General features: G+C 52.4%; 1 protein-coding gene across 9 annotated transcripts; it reads left to right on the plus strand.

Annotated features, from left to right (window-relative positions):
• The first annotated feature begins 1,044 nt into the window (after nt 1-1,044).
• On the plus strand, nt 1,045-12,405 carry ALOX15B (arachidonate 15-lipoxygenase type B). Of its 9 annotated transcripts, none has more exons than XM_084761523.1 (14): nt 1,047-1,232; nt 1,338-1,560; nt 1,826-1,907; nt 5,302-5,424; nt 5,622-5,725; nt 7,625-7,797; nt 8,006-8,152; nt 8,262-8,465; nt 9,462-9,548; nt 9,693-9,862; nt 10,045-10,166; nt 10,299-10,399; nt 10,480-10,650; nt 11,218-12,405. In XM_084761523.1, exons 1-14 carry the CDS (start codon nt 1,086-1,088, stop codon nt 11,395-11,397), a joined length of 2,034 nt encoding a protein of 677 aa, XP_084617649.1. In that variant the 5' UTR covers nt 1,047-1,085; the 3' UTR covers nt 11,398-12,405. The 9 variants fall into 9 exon arrangements, 8 of the variants coding, with proteins under 8 accessions (XP_084617651.1, XP_084617652.1, XP_084617645.1 ...); XM_084761524.1 differs by having other exon boundaries at nt 9,462-9,536; XR_014775374.1 differs by having other exon boundaries at nt 1,046-1,232; nt 9,462-9,862; nt 10,480-11,004; nt 11,218-11,355.
• Nucleotides 12,406-14,084: the final 1,679 nt, after the last annotated feature.

The following is a 14,084-nucleotide window of genomic DNA, read 5'->3' on the forward strand; positions in this document are numbered from 1 at the left end:
CTTCCGGACCAGAACCCCCAAATCTGTTACTTCCCTCAAAGCCAAACACTGCCTGCGCCTTCCTGTGGACACCTCTTACTCACCACACCTTTTCCTTCTCCAGTGACTCCAGAGCCTCTGCAAAGACAAGTCCCCCAACAGGAAACCACCTTCCCGACTTCCTTTTCACAAATACATATATTATTTTAAATTGATTATTTGAGATTATTCACATATGATACTAGGTATTTTGACCATGTATACCCCATGCCCCCTCCAGCTCTCTTTGACTTTCACCCATGGCCCCTTCCCTGTCCTCTCCTTTTTTTTTTTTTTTTTTTTTTTTTCTGAGACAGGGTTTCTCCGTGTAGACTTGCTTGGTAGAACAGGCTGGCCTCGAACTCACAGCGATCCGCCTGCCTCTGCCTCCCGGGTGTTGGGATTAAAGGTGTGCGCCACCACCGCCCCGCTTTAACAACGCGCTGAGTCCAGTTAGTGCTGCCCATCCACACACACTCTGGGCCTCTGGGTCTCTGAGGACCTTTTCTCTCCTCCCCAACTTGTTAGGCTCTCACAGCAGCAGGGGGTGATGCTTCTCCCAGCATCCCTTACCATTTCAAATTCTAAGACAAACTGCATTTGAATGTCTTTTTTCCTCTCGCGCAGTTAAAGTCAGGCCTGAACTTTATTGCCAGCATCTAACAGTCCTTCCACAGTGATGGCTTTTAAAATTAGTTATTAAAAAAGAAATGAAAGAATACATGTAGCCTGAGATATAGGAAACAGGGAAGTGGATTCTGCACAGACATTTAAAGCTAAAACAACACAAATAAACTTAACACTTGTACCCCACATCCCTGTTGCGGCTCAAACTCGCCCTGGGGCACTGGCGTCGCCTTCCTCTCTCAGTGCCACCCACTGTCGGTCCAGGTTTCAGTCTTTCAACCCAGACCCTCTCTGTCCTAAATTCTGTGAAGCCGTACTGAAACTCAGTGGGTAGCAAGCACCTTTCCGCTTAACCGGGCATGGTGGGCGGAGCATCCCTGAGGTTGAGCCACGCAGCCTGGTACTCCAGCTTGCAGTAGAGAGCCAGACTGGTTAGGAGTATGGCTAAATTCAGAGTTAGAGTATCCACCGGGGAGGCCTGCGGGGCTGGCACATGGGACAAAGTGTCTGTCAGCATCGTGGGGACCGAGGGAGAGAGCCCTTTAATACCGCTGGACCATCTGGGCAAGGAGTTCACTGCCGGTGCTGTGAGTTTTTGGGGGAGCAGGCAGTGGCGACCGACCGTGGAGGAGGGGGCTCCCCCGATGGACCACTCTTGGCGTACTAAATAGTTCCGTCCCCCGCCCCCCCAGGAAGAAGACTTCAAGGTGACGCTCCCCCAGGACGTTGGCGCTGTGCTGATGCTGCGCGTGCACAAGGAGCCCCCGGAGCTGCACCTCCCGCTTGGGTCCCTCCCGCGGGACGCCTGGTTCTGCCGCTGGTTCCAACTGGAGTGGCTGCCCGGGGCTGCGCTCCGCTTCCCGTGCTATCAGTGGCTGGACGGGGCGGCGGATCTGGTGCTGCGAGAGGGAGCAGGTGACGGGGGAGAGGGGCCACGGAACTGGTTGAGGCTCTGTCAGCGGTACAACAGTGTGAAGGAGGCTAGGGCTGGGGGATGGAGAGGCGAACTGGCGTGGACATCAGGAAGGGCCAAAGAGGGGCTGGCGGAAGCCTGCTGCGGTAGACACGCACCCCGGGGGGGGGGGAGGGGACTGGTGAGTTGGCAGTAGTAGGAGGGAGGATGTCAGGAGCCAGAGATCAGGAGACTGGGTGTCTTTTCCATGCACGCCCCCACCCACAGCCAAGGTCTCCTGGGAAGACCACCACCCTGCGCTCCAGCACCAGCGCCAGGAGGAGCTGAAGGCCAGGAAAGAGTTGTACAGGTGAGGAGAAGCGAGTCACCATTGCAGGAGGATGGCACGCATGTCCATGACACCATGTCCAGCAGCAATAGTTGGCAATGGTAGCCCCTGAGAGAAAGACAGATTCGCAGGCCCTCCGAGGCTGACGCTGGGCTTGAGCAGAGACACACCTTTGAGGCAACTCTAGCACCCACTGGCATTTGAAAGCCCTTCTTCTAATGGCTGTTTCCTGTGACTTATTTTTGAAAGCCGCTGCTCTAAAAGCTGTTTCCTGTGACCTATTCTTTTTCTGTCTTTCTTTGTGGTTGTTCCTTTTGTTTCTCCTTCCTCTCTCACTTGTCCCGGTCGTTGCAACCTCTGTAAACACAGGCGGGACTCCAGGCGTCTGGAACTTGGAACGTTTCTGTCGGGATAAGGCACGCTCTCAGCCAGGTGCTTTCCCCCTTGCCTGCTCAGCGTTGGTAAGGGTTAGAGCGGAGACAGGGTGAGCTAGATGTTAGCTCACAGAAGGTGGGATTACCAAGGCGTGAGGGAGGAGTGAAGTCAGCAGCTGGACCCAGGGGGACACTTTCAAAAGAGCTTGGTGCTCTTCCTTAATCTTGGATGCTTTCCAAAACCCCGGGGCGGGCTCCCGCTTCTGCCCCAGGTCTCTGGAGAAGGAGCAAGCACGGGCTCATTTGGTTCCCTGGTGGTTCTACATTTGTCATGAAAGCCACGACACTAAATCTCACAGCAGCAACCAGGGAGAGGGACCAGGTACTGAAATCTACTTCATCCTTGGGCACCCAGGGCCAGTCTAGACCCTGACAAAAGTCACTGGGAGGTCTTAGGTAAATCATCCAATCTCTTCCATCTTTATTTCCTTCTTCTTTTGGGCTGCTAGGGAAAACAAACGAGGAATGGTTAAGAATGGGGCTAATATGATCATGACAAGTAAAAAGCCTCTGATTTGATCACCATCACCACATAAGCCAGACATGGTGACATTATACCTATGATGTCAGCATTTATGAGATGGGGACAGAAGGACCAAAAATCCAAGATCACCTATAGCTATATAGTGAATTTAAGGCTTATTGTCTAGGAGACCCTGCTCCCCCCACCCGAGGGAGGCAGGATGTGGGAACACCCAACAAGAATGCTAAGCCCTGCCTAAGGCTGTGCTGTTAGCATTTTTCCTATGTCTACTCTCTCTCTGTGTGGGTCAATTTTTCATACTATAATTAAAGTGAGGCTTCAACCCCCCGCCCCCCCAGCATTAGCATCTCTTGGGTACCAGTTAGAGAAGGCAAGCGCTCAGGCCCACCTCATACCTAAGTGAGAATCCTCATGTTACAAGACTCCACAGGTGATTCAAACGCAGGGTTGTTTGAGACCAAGAGTTTGGCTCCACCTGGTGGCAGTATAGTTTAATTGCAAGCTGTCAAAAGGTCAAAACAAAAAGCTTTTTCATTATTAAATTGTTTTTGTTTGATCCTGGGGAATCAAACCCAAGGCCTTTGCGTTCTGAGTAAACACACATCACTTATCTATATAACAAAACCTCTCTCTCTCTCTCTCTCTCTCTCTCTCTCTCTCTCTCTCTCTCTCGCTCTGTGTGTGGGTGTGTGTGGGTGTGTGTGGGTGTGGGTGTGTGTGTTTTGAGATAGAGTTTCTCTGTGTAGCCTTGGCTGTCTTGACCAGGCTGGCCTTGAACTCACAAAGATCTGCCTGCCTCTGCCTCCCTGAGTGCTGGAATTATAGGCATATGCCACCGCATTTATTTTTTTAAAACTTGTGGGCTGGAAAGATGACTCTGTGGTTAAGAGACACACACACACCGGGCAGTGATGGTGCACACCTTAATCCCAGCACTTAGGAGGCAGAGGCAGAGATCTCTGAGTTTGAGGCCAGCCTGGTGTATGGATCAAGTTCCAGGACATCCAGGGCTACATAGAGAAACCCTGTCTCAAAAAAACAAACAAAAAAACCCCACTGTAATTATATTTTTATTTGCATGTATGTGTCTGTATGTGCATAACCTGTGGTGTGCACGTGGAGGTCAAAAGACAACTGGCAGGGATTGGCTTCTCCTTCTACCATGTGGGACCCAGAGACTGACCGCAGGTGGTCAGGCTTGGCAGTGAGGAGTAACTTGTTTTGTTTTTCTTGTTTTTCAAGACAGGGTCTCTCTAAGTATCCCCAGCTGTCCTGGACTCGCTTTGTAGACCAGGCTGCCTCAAACTCACAGCGATCCACCTGCTTCTGCCTCCCGAGTGCTGGCATTAAAGGCGTGCACTATCACACCTGGCAAGCAGTAACTTCTTAATATTTAATACACACACACACACACACACACACACACACACACACACTGGAGAGTGAACCTATGTGCATGCTTGGCACATGTCCTACTGCTGAGTCTCAGCCCTTTACATCTTTTTGGTTAGGGAAAGGGTCTCACTAAGTTAGCCTCAACTCCTCAAAGCTTTTTTTGGTTTGGTTTGGTTTTTTGAGGCAGGGTTTCTCTGTGTAGCCTTGGTTGGTCTGAGACTCTCTTTGTAGACCAGACTGGCCTTGAATTTACAGAGTGCTGGGATTAAATATGTGTACCACCATGCCCGGCTAAAAGCTATTTTTTGAATGACTGAATGATAATCTTGCAGGAAAAAATTTTTATTGTTTTACCAAAAGATCTTTGGCTGTGGCTTGCATGACTGTGGGACTTAGAGACAGGCGCCTTAGGCCAGGGCAGTGTAAACTGATAAAGCTCCCCAGCCTGTGGAAGCTGGAGTGCCTTCCTATGGGAGGTCCGCCCAGAGCAACCCAGTGACCCCTGGGAATAACTGCAGCTCAGGACTGCATCCCTTCACAAGTCACATCTGTGTTAGGCACCATGTGGCTCAAAAACAAAACAAAACAAACAAACAAAAAACCTCAAAAGGAGGCATGACAGCAGAACAGAGGCATTTACCAAGCAGGGAAAACAGCAGCATCTCAGACTGCAAACCTCCCCTCTCGCCTCAGCCCTGCCTCCTTCCCTCCTGCTCTCCTGGAGTTCCACTCTACCTAGGTAACAGTACTGACATTCACATACTATAATACACACACACACACACACACACACACACACACACACACACACACACACTCTGCTTTGGCTCAGCTCCAACCTCAAATTCCTCTTAATTGACCCAACTTTGGTCAGGTGCTCAGAAGTCTCCCTGTGGGGACAGGTGGCTTTCTCACAACCCAGAGAGCATAAGGGGACAGAGGGTCTCAGGAAGGTCCCTGCGGCAGAAGACAGGAAGACGGCTGGCTGTGGCAGAGCCACCCCACCCCACCCCCGCCCCACGGGGCAGGGATCCAAGGACAGGAATCCGAGGGCTCCCTGAGGCCTTTTGCTGACCGCTTAGTTACCTGTCTCCCACGCCAGCTGGAAGACGTACATTGAAGGTTGGCCTCGATGCCTCGACCAGGAGGCTGTGAAGGACCTGGACCTCAACATCAAGTACTCTGCAACCAGGAACGCCAGATTCCACGTCAAAGCCTGGACTGCGTGAGGATGCCGCCCTGTCCGTTAGCCCCACCCCTCTCCATCCCTTACCTTGGTGATACAGCTCACTCAGCCCTGCCTAACACCTAGTCGCCTGTCCTGTCGGACAGTGGCTACCTTAGGGTCACTGACTGTATCGGGCAGACAGAGGAGGGTCTGGAGCCTTGTACCATCTTCCCACATGTCACGTCTTCCATCAGATTCACAGAGATGAAAATCAAAGGGTTCCTGGACCGCACAGGACTCTGGAGGAGCCTAAGGGAGATGAGGAGGATGTTTAACTTCCACAGGACTCCAACAGCAGGTGAGGTGCTGGCGCTGGGATCCCAATCTCTTGCTGGGGTATCAGTTCCCATCACTACCTGGAGGCTACGAAAAAAATCAAGTGCCAACTCACCGTGTGTCTCTGGGCTGGCTCCTTTCTATTAGACCTTAAAGTTCCCACAGAGATGAAAGAGGGAGCAAGTGGAGGGGACCCCTAGCCTAGTCCAGTAGCTGTCCAGATTGACTAGGGCTGGGGCTGTGGACACAGGACTCATAGTGAAATTATGCTGTGGTTACTAACGAGACTCATCAGTGGTCCTCGGAAGGTGTGCTTATTGGCTTCAGAAATGGCTGAAAGGAGGACTTTCCCTGGTTTTCAGGGTGCCCTAAAAAGTTCTCACGGGATGGGGGAGTGGTCAAGTGGGTACTAACAGTGAGGCTGAGGCCTAGGGCAGAGAGAACTCCAGGGAAAGACGAAGGCAGAAGAACAGGAGAGCTGTCAGAGAATGAAGCTGCTGTGGCCCAAGTGGGCTGGGCGAGGGAAGAAAGTCAGGAAGCAGGAGACACGCCCACACGTGTGCGGATGAGGCAGGTTGGAGGCTTTCCCAAGCACAGTGTGAGGCTAGTGACTGGCGGCCAGTCATATGACTAGGCATGCCTCATGGGGTGGGTTGGAGGCCTGAAGGCAAAGCAGGAAGAGCAGCCACGAGGTTCTAGCTGAGGTCGGCAGATGATGACACTTCATCGAGGCCACGGCTGTGCAGGGATGAAGTGGGCAGATGGGGCCAAGGGACGTCAAAGATTGAGAGTCCACAGAACTTAGTGGGAGGGGAACACAGCTGCTTCCTGAGGAGTTTCTAGACATCCGTGGACAGTGAGGTGGAAGACAGTCACCCGTGGACAGTGAGATGGAAGACAGTCACCCGTGGACAGTGAGGTGGAAGACAGGCATCCGTGGACAGTGAGGTGGAAGACAGACATCCGTGGACAGTGAATGGAAGACAGGCATCCGTGGACAGTGAGGTGGAAGACAGACATCCGTGGACAGTGAATGGAAGACAGGCATCCGTGGACAGTGAGGTGGAAGACAGGCATCCGTGGACAGTGAATGGAAGACAGGCATCCGTGGACAGTGAGGTGGAAGACAGGCATCCGTGGACAGTGAATGGAAGACAGGCATCCGTGGACAGTGAGGTGGAAGACAGGCATCCGTGGACAGTGAATGGAAGACAGGCATCCGTGGACAGTGAGGTGGAAGACAGGCATCCGTGGACAGTGAATGGAAGACAGGCATCCGTGGACAGTGAGGTGGAAGACAGGCATCCGTGGACAGTGAATGGAAGACAGGCATCCGTGGACAGTGAGGTGGAAGACAGGCATCCGTGGACAGTGAATGGAAGACAGGCATCCGTGGACAGTGAGGTGGAAGACAGGCATCCGTGGACAGTGAATGGAAGACAGGCATCCGTGGACAGTGAGGTGGAAGACAGGCATCCGTGGACAGTGAATGGAAGACAGGCATCCGTGGACAGTGAGGTGGAAGACAGGCATCCGTGGACAGTGAGGTGGAAGACAGGCATCCGTGGACAGTGAGGTGGACGACAGTCACCCGTGGACAGTGAAGGAGGCAAACTTGCCGTCCCTTGGGAGGCCAGGAAGGCATAGAGGCTGGGCTGGAGGAAGAGTGTCCACACTTATGTTGCATCTGAGGCTGGTGGGCCACCCAGGGTGGTACCAGGTGGGTGGCCTGAGGATGGGCTAAGCCCAAGATTTGATCATGGTGAGTGAGCAGCAAGTAGCCAAAGCCCAGGGACCGGGGAGGTCAGTCCAAGAAATGAACAGGTTCTCGGGATGGACAGAAGGGAGCCCCACCGTGCAGGTAAGGAGGAAACCTGTGGAAGCCGTGGTGACTGGTCCCCGTGTCCTCCACCCTCTGCAGAGTACGTGTTTGCGCACTGGCAGGAAGACGCCTTCTTTGCCTCCCAGTTCCTAAACGGCCCCAACCCAGTCCTGATCCGCCGCTGTCGCAGCCTCCCAGAGAACTTCCCAGTCACTGATGAAATGGTGGCCCCCGCGCTGGGCCCCGGGACAAGCCTGCAGGCTGAGCTGGAGGTGGGGCCCAGACTTTGAGCTCGGCAAACCCTACCCTCGTTTCTTTAGGCTCACCCCTCTACTGGAGACAGAGGGATCAACTATGTACTGCATGCCAAGAGCAGCCCCTCTCAAACCACACACCCCGCTAGCCCTGGGGTCCTCTCCGTGCTACCTGCTCCCTGCTTCAGAGAGCCTGGTGTGGCCATGGCTCCCTTTTCTTCGGCAGAAGGGCTCCTTGTTCTTGGTGGATCATGGCATCCTTTCTGGAGTCCAAACCAATGTCATCAACGGAAAGCATCAGTTCTCCGCAGCCCCGATGACCCTCTTACACCAGAGCTCAGGGTCCGGGCCCCTGCTCCCCATCGCCATCCAGGTCTGTAGGAAGGCAGAGGATGGGGTGGGATGACAGAGGGACGGAGGATCGCACCGACTGGTTGACAGAATCTGACACTGCCTCTCTCCCTGCTGTCCTTACCCACCAGCTCAAACAGACTCCTGGGCCCGATAACCCCGTCTTCCTGCCCAGCGATGACAAGTGGGATTGGCTGCTGGCCAAGACCTGGGTGCGCAATGCCGAGTTTTCTGTCCACGAGGCCCTCACACATCTGCTGCATTCTCACCTCCTGCCAGAGGTCTTTGCTCTGGCCACGCTGCGTCAGCTGCCCCACTGCCACCCACTCTTTAAGGTCAGTGGCTCAACAAGTTGATCCAAGCTGAGTGTGGTTCCTTTAAATCCCGACGCTTGGAGGGTTGAGGCAGGAGGATGTCTGTGAGTTCAGGACCTGACACAGCACAGCTCCAGGACTACTTTCCACATAGAAAAAAACCTTTCTCAAAACAAACAAGGTGGTGTGGCCTGTAATCAAGTGTTTAGATTCCTGGGTTTGTCCTGTGTCTATGGTGCCTCTTTCAGGTGGCCGCTCCTCAGGTGGCCTTGTCCTTCTGGGCTCAGATGCAGGACTCCAATTCTGACTGAAGAACACAGAGTAGGGCCTGCGTCCTGGGCCTAAGAGAATATCTAAACAAAAAGCAGAAAGCATTAGCAGCCAGAGGAGGGAAGAGCTGCCCTCAGGTTTCTTTTCTTTTCTTTTTGGTTTTTTGTTTGTTTGTTTGTTTGTTTTTTGAGACAAGGTTTCTTGGCTGGCCTGGACTCGCTTTGTAGACCAGGCTGTCCTCAAACTCACAGAGATCCTTCTGCCTCCGAGTACTGGGATTAAAGGGGTGCGCCGCCACCATCTGGCTTCCTCAGAGATGTCTTAACTGGATGAAGGAAACAAACATGTCCTGTCAGGGCTCCACAAGTTTATGCTCTTCAAGCTGATTGACAGAGCCTGACTGTGACTCCCAGCACCTGGGTCTCAGAAGCGGCCTGTTAGGGGCCACTCCCCTTGCCAGGCCCCAGCGCTGCTCTTCATGTGGCTCTGCCTGCCCAAGGGATAGAAAACCCCGGGGAGTTCCTAAGGCCCTCATCTGACAAAATGATCTGAGGGAAGGAAAAGGCCTCCCTGGGGCCGGAAGACATGCGATGGGGCTTAGCCTCCATCGCTGGGCAGCGAGCACTGTCACAAACTGCACAAAATCCTGTCCTTGCTGACTCTCTGTTTGTAACTAACAGGGTGGGTGGCTTGGGGCAGGAGCTGGTCTGGGCTTCCCCGACTTTTCCCATCTTCTGCCCCTTGCAGCTGCTGATCCCCCACATCCGGTACACACTACACATCAACACGCTTGCCCGCAAGCTGCTCATCGCCCCTGGGCAGGTGATAGACAGGGTGAGGCTGCCTCTGGTGGGGAGGGTGTTTTTCCCTTGGGAGAATATGGAGTTCTGGGGTGGGAGTGGCCCCCGTTCCCCTGGTAGCAGTGCTGACCGCTGCTTTGGAAGCAAGGTCCTGGCGTCTAGGAGTTCTCTCCCTCAGTCCACAGGCCTCGGCACCGGGGGATTCTCTGAGCTGATAAAGAGAAACATGGCGCAGCTGAACTATTCTATCCTGTGTCTCCCTGAAGACATCCAAGCCCGAGGTGTGGAAGACATCCCAGGCTACTATTACCGAGATGACGGGATGCAGATCTGGGGGGCAATAAAGAGGTGAGGGAGCCACCCCCCAGGAAGCCACAGGGGCAGGGGAGGCAGGAAGACCAGGCAGGAGATGAGGTGCACAGGAGATGCTCATAAACAAGGAGGGCGGGGCGTGTGTGACACTGGGCAAGGCTGCTTCTCAGAGAGGGTCGGGTTTGGAGCCGAGGACTCCATCCAGATGTGCCTTGCAGCTTCGTCTCTGAGATCGTCAGCATCTACTACCCGAGTGATGCATCTGTCCGAGAAGACCAAGAGCTCCAGGCCTGGGTGAGGGAGATCTTCTCTGAGGGTTTCCTCGGGCGAGAAAGCTCAGGTACAGGGAGGGACCTCTGCCCTTGGGCCTGCTCCCCACCGCCAACCCCCCACTCCCACCCCACCCCACCCCCCTCTCTGTGAGGCCCGCAGGCCCCCAGAAGCCCATGCCCCAGCCCAGCTTTTCTTACAGGTGTCCCCTCCTTGTTGGATACCCAGGAAGCCCTGGTCCAGTATGTCACCATGGTGATATTCACCTGCTCCGCCAAGCACGCAGCTGTGAGTGCAGGCCAGGTGAGGAGAGGTGGGGGTTGCGGGCATTGTGGCGGAGGGGGACCAGAGTCTTCGGCTCATTCCCTCCTCCCTGCCTTCAGTTTGACTTCTGTGTCTGGATGCCCAACCTGCCACCTACCATGCAGCTGCCACCACCTACTTCCAAAGGCCAGGCTCGGCCTGAGGGGTTCATAGCCACTCTCTCGCCAGTCAATGCCACCTGTGACATCATCACTGCCCTCTGGATGTTAAGCAAAGAGCCCGGGGACCGAGTAAGTACTGAGCCAGGAGTCAGGCCAGGCGAGGAGACTGGATAACGCAAGTGTGTGTTGTTTACCCTCCCCTGGCATCAAGACCCACACGCGCGCCGAGTGTGGTGGTGCACACCTTTAATCCCAGAGCTCGGGAGGCAGAGGCAGGCAGATCGCTGTGAGTTCAAGGCCAGCCTGGTCTACATAGTGAGTCCAGGACAGTCAAGGCTACACAGAGAAACTCTGTCTCAAAAAACAAAACAAACAACAACAACAACAATAAAAAATCCACACATACCTCACTGGAATTTCCTGGTGAGACACAAGACCGTCGTCCAAAGAAGACGATGAGAACTGTCCCTTTCCGCAGTGGTGGTAAATGCTCCTTTAACTCTTCAAACTAAATGGTCTAGGAGCCTACAAATCACTGTCGCCTGGGGAAAAGGTTTAGGGTAGGGGCAGGGGCAGCCGAAGACTGGGTCTGGTGACTGGGTCAGGGGTCAGACTGTGGCTATAGCCAGCTAAGGTGGGTTGTGGCTGCTCAGAAGATGGGGGTCTCAGAAGCTCAACCTCATGATCCGTCCCCAGAGGCCCCTGGGCCACTATCCAGACGAACACTTCACGGAGGACGCCCCACGCCGAAGCATGGCTGCCTTCCAGAGACAGTTGGTCCAGATCTCTAGTGCCATCAGGGAGCGGAACCGAAGCCTGCCGCTGCCCTATGCCTACCTGGACCCACCCCTCATTGAAAACAGTGTCTCCATCTGACCTCTCGGGGAGGATGGTCCCATGTGACATACAGACCTCCTGACCATGTCACTCCAAGCTAAGTGTAGCGGAGAAAAGGGGGCCTGTGTGCTTCTCCTGGATAGTGTGCTCTCGGTTCCTCTCTCTCTCTCTCTCTCTCTCTCTCCCTCTCTCTCTCTCTCTCTCTCTCTCTCTCTCTCTCTCTCTCTCACACACACACACACACACACACCTAATAAATTGAAACAGACAAACTTAAACCCCTACAGAAAAGACAGGATCTCACAGACAGGAACACCAAAATGTTTAGAGACACCAAGGCCGAGGCTTCACCTCTCATCAAGGGCTTTGTTGGTTCGCTTTGCTTTGCATCCCATGGACTATGACGGAAGCACAGAATTCCACTGACCACAGCCAGGAAGACCTCACAGTGGCCCGACTCAAAGGCATCTCTCACACAGGCTTCTTAGCAATGCAGGTAGTGACCCAAGCAAAACCCACGCAAGAGGCTGATGGTCATCCACCATCCACCGTGAAAACGGATGTAACCCTGAGGAGAAGGGTTCCTGGAGGTGAGGCACAGGGAGAAGCGTAGCGCTGAGCACAGGACTCTGAGATTGCGAACACTGGCTGCTCTTCCAGAGGACCAGGGTAGCTCACAATCATGTTCTAGAGGCTTCTTCTGGCCTCTGAGGACACCAGGCATACAGGCCAAACACCTGGATGCACATATATACATAAAAACTTTATATACATAAAAATTAGGTTTGGTTTTTGAAAGAAAGAGGGGGACACTGCCATTTCTAGGCCGCCTCTTCCCGAAGACTCCCCTAAAGTGAGTATAAACCAGGCCCATTTCCAGAGAATTTGAAAATATGAACATACCTCTAATACTTTGCCCTCTGAATTCCATCTCCATTTTGGAATCCTAATATTTCATGTACACTTTCTAGTTCTGGGTTTTTGTTTTTGTTTTCTGGGTCAGACTCTACAGAATATTCATTAAAGTAACAAATGAGTCCTTTTGAAGTCACCTAGTGACTTTCTTATTATAGGCATTAAAGTTTTGTGTTTTTCAGTTTCATAAGTTCTTATGAAACAATACTCAAAATGTAACATAGACACTAGGGCCGGATGGCCCAATGGTTAAGAGCACTTGCTGCTCTTCCAGAAGCCCCAGGGTCAATTAGTTTTCAGCACCCACGTCAGGTGGAACCACCTGTGACTCCATCGTCAGAAGATCTGACACCCCCTTCTGGCCTTGACAGGCACAGCATTCCTACACACGTGCGCGCACACGTGCACACACACACACATGCACACAAATTAATTTTATATATGTTTTGAAGGAGCAATAAACATGTTTTTTGTTTAGATCACAAGTGGGGGATGAGAAAAAGACTTGTGAGAGAGCAGGTGATGTTTATCCCCTTAGAAGTCAAACTACCATGTGGGGGAGATTGGTTGTTAACCAGCTGGAAAACATCCTTGAACAAATTCTGAAAGGAGGTATAAATGTGAGCCAAAAACAAGAGGCAGGGCCTTTGGAGACTTGGGATAGTTTTGGCTGTTCATTGCTCCACTTCAAGACGCTCCTAGAGAGACCCGCTCAAGGGAAGGCTTTGGGGCTCCAGACTCCTGCTGAGATTCCGGGTTCTGGTTACTCCAGGTTCCAGAAGAAATCCTGCTGATTACACCAGGAGAATCATTCCTCAGAACTGATTTCCTTACGGTTTTGTTATTGTATTCTTTAATCTTCTTCTATTGTTTTGGTTAGTCAGGTTATAAGTGATGAACGCTCAGTTAATAAGTTTGTAATAAAATATATTTGTTAAGAAAATTGAGCCTACGTGTCCTATGGAAGTCTTCACTCACCAGGAGAAATAGAAGATTCCAGAGGATCTTAGAAACCTACAAGAAGAACATGGTAACGGGTGGAACAGGGCTCAGGAGTATCTGCTCAAACTATTGCACTAACCAAGGACAATACAAGTAGTAAACATCAAATCCTTACTTTGATCTACCCAATGGACAGGACATTCTCTACAGTTATGTGGAGAGCAGGGACTGACTCTGACATGAACTCTGGTGCCCCATATTTGACAACCTCCCCTTGGTGGGGAGCCCTGGTGGCACTCAAAGAATAGGCAGGCTACCAAGATGAGACTTGTTAGCCTGTGACCATATGGTGGGGGAGGAGGTCCCCCTTGGTCATGGACCCAGGGGAAGGGAATAGGGTGGGGGTGGGAGGGAAGGAGGAACCGGAGGATACAAGTGATGGATAACAATTGAGTTGTGGCCGGGCGTGGTGGTGCACGTCTTTAATCCCAGCACTCGGGAGGCAGAGGCAGTCAGATCGCTGTGAGTTCGAGGCCAGCCTGGTCTACAGAATGAGTCCAGGACAGCCAAGGCTACACAGAGAAACCTTGTCTTGAAAAAAAAAAAAAAGCAAAAAACAATTGAGTTGTAATCTGAATAAATTAAAAAAAAAAAAAAGAACACATGGTGTGCTTCTGAGCTTCCTGGGGCCTACAAGAGAATTTTAGAAACTAGGTAATTAGACTCCACTGAAGATCAATAAAGTTGAAAAGTAACAACAACAACAAAAATTGAGCCTACAATGTTTTAATTTGCGCGCGTGCGTGCGTGCGTGCGTGTATGTGTGTGTGTATGTGTGTGTACACAAATCCAACCATTGAATCCAGTAG

This window comes from Acomys minous (assembly GCF_964271855.1).
Source record: "Acomys minous genome assembly, chromosome: 16".
Classification (NCBI taxonomy): Eukaryota; Metazoa; Chordata; class Mammalia; order Rodentia; family Muridae; genus Acomys; species Acomys minous.

Excerpts from the sequence above, each read along its gene's own strand:
- ALOX15B (XM_084761519.1), top strand. The coding sequence starts at position 1,086 with ATGGCTAAATTCAGAGTTAGAGTATCCACCGGGGAGGCCTGCGGGGCT. Across the intron at positions 5,726-7,624 it reads CCACAGGACTCCAACAGCAG|AGTACGTGTTTGCGCACTGG; the intron begins GTGAGGTGCTGG and ends CACCCTCTGCAG. Across the intron at positions 9,863-10,044 it reads ATCTGGGGGGCAATAAAGAG|CTTCGTCTCTGAGATCGTCA; the intron begins GTGAGGGAGCCA and ends TGTGCCTTGCAG.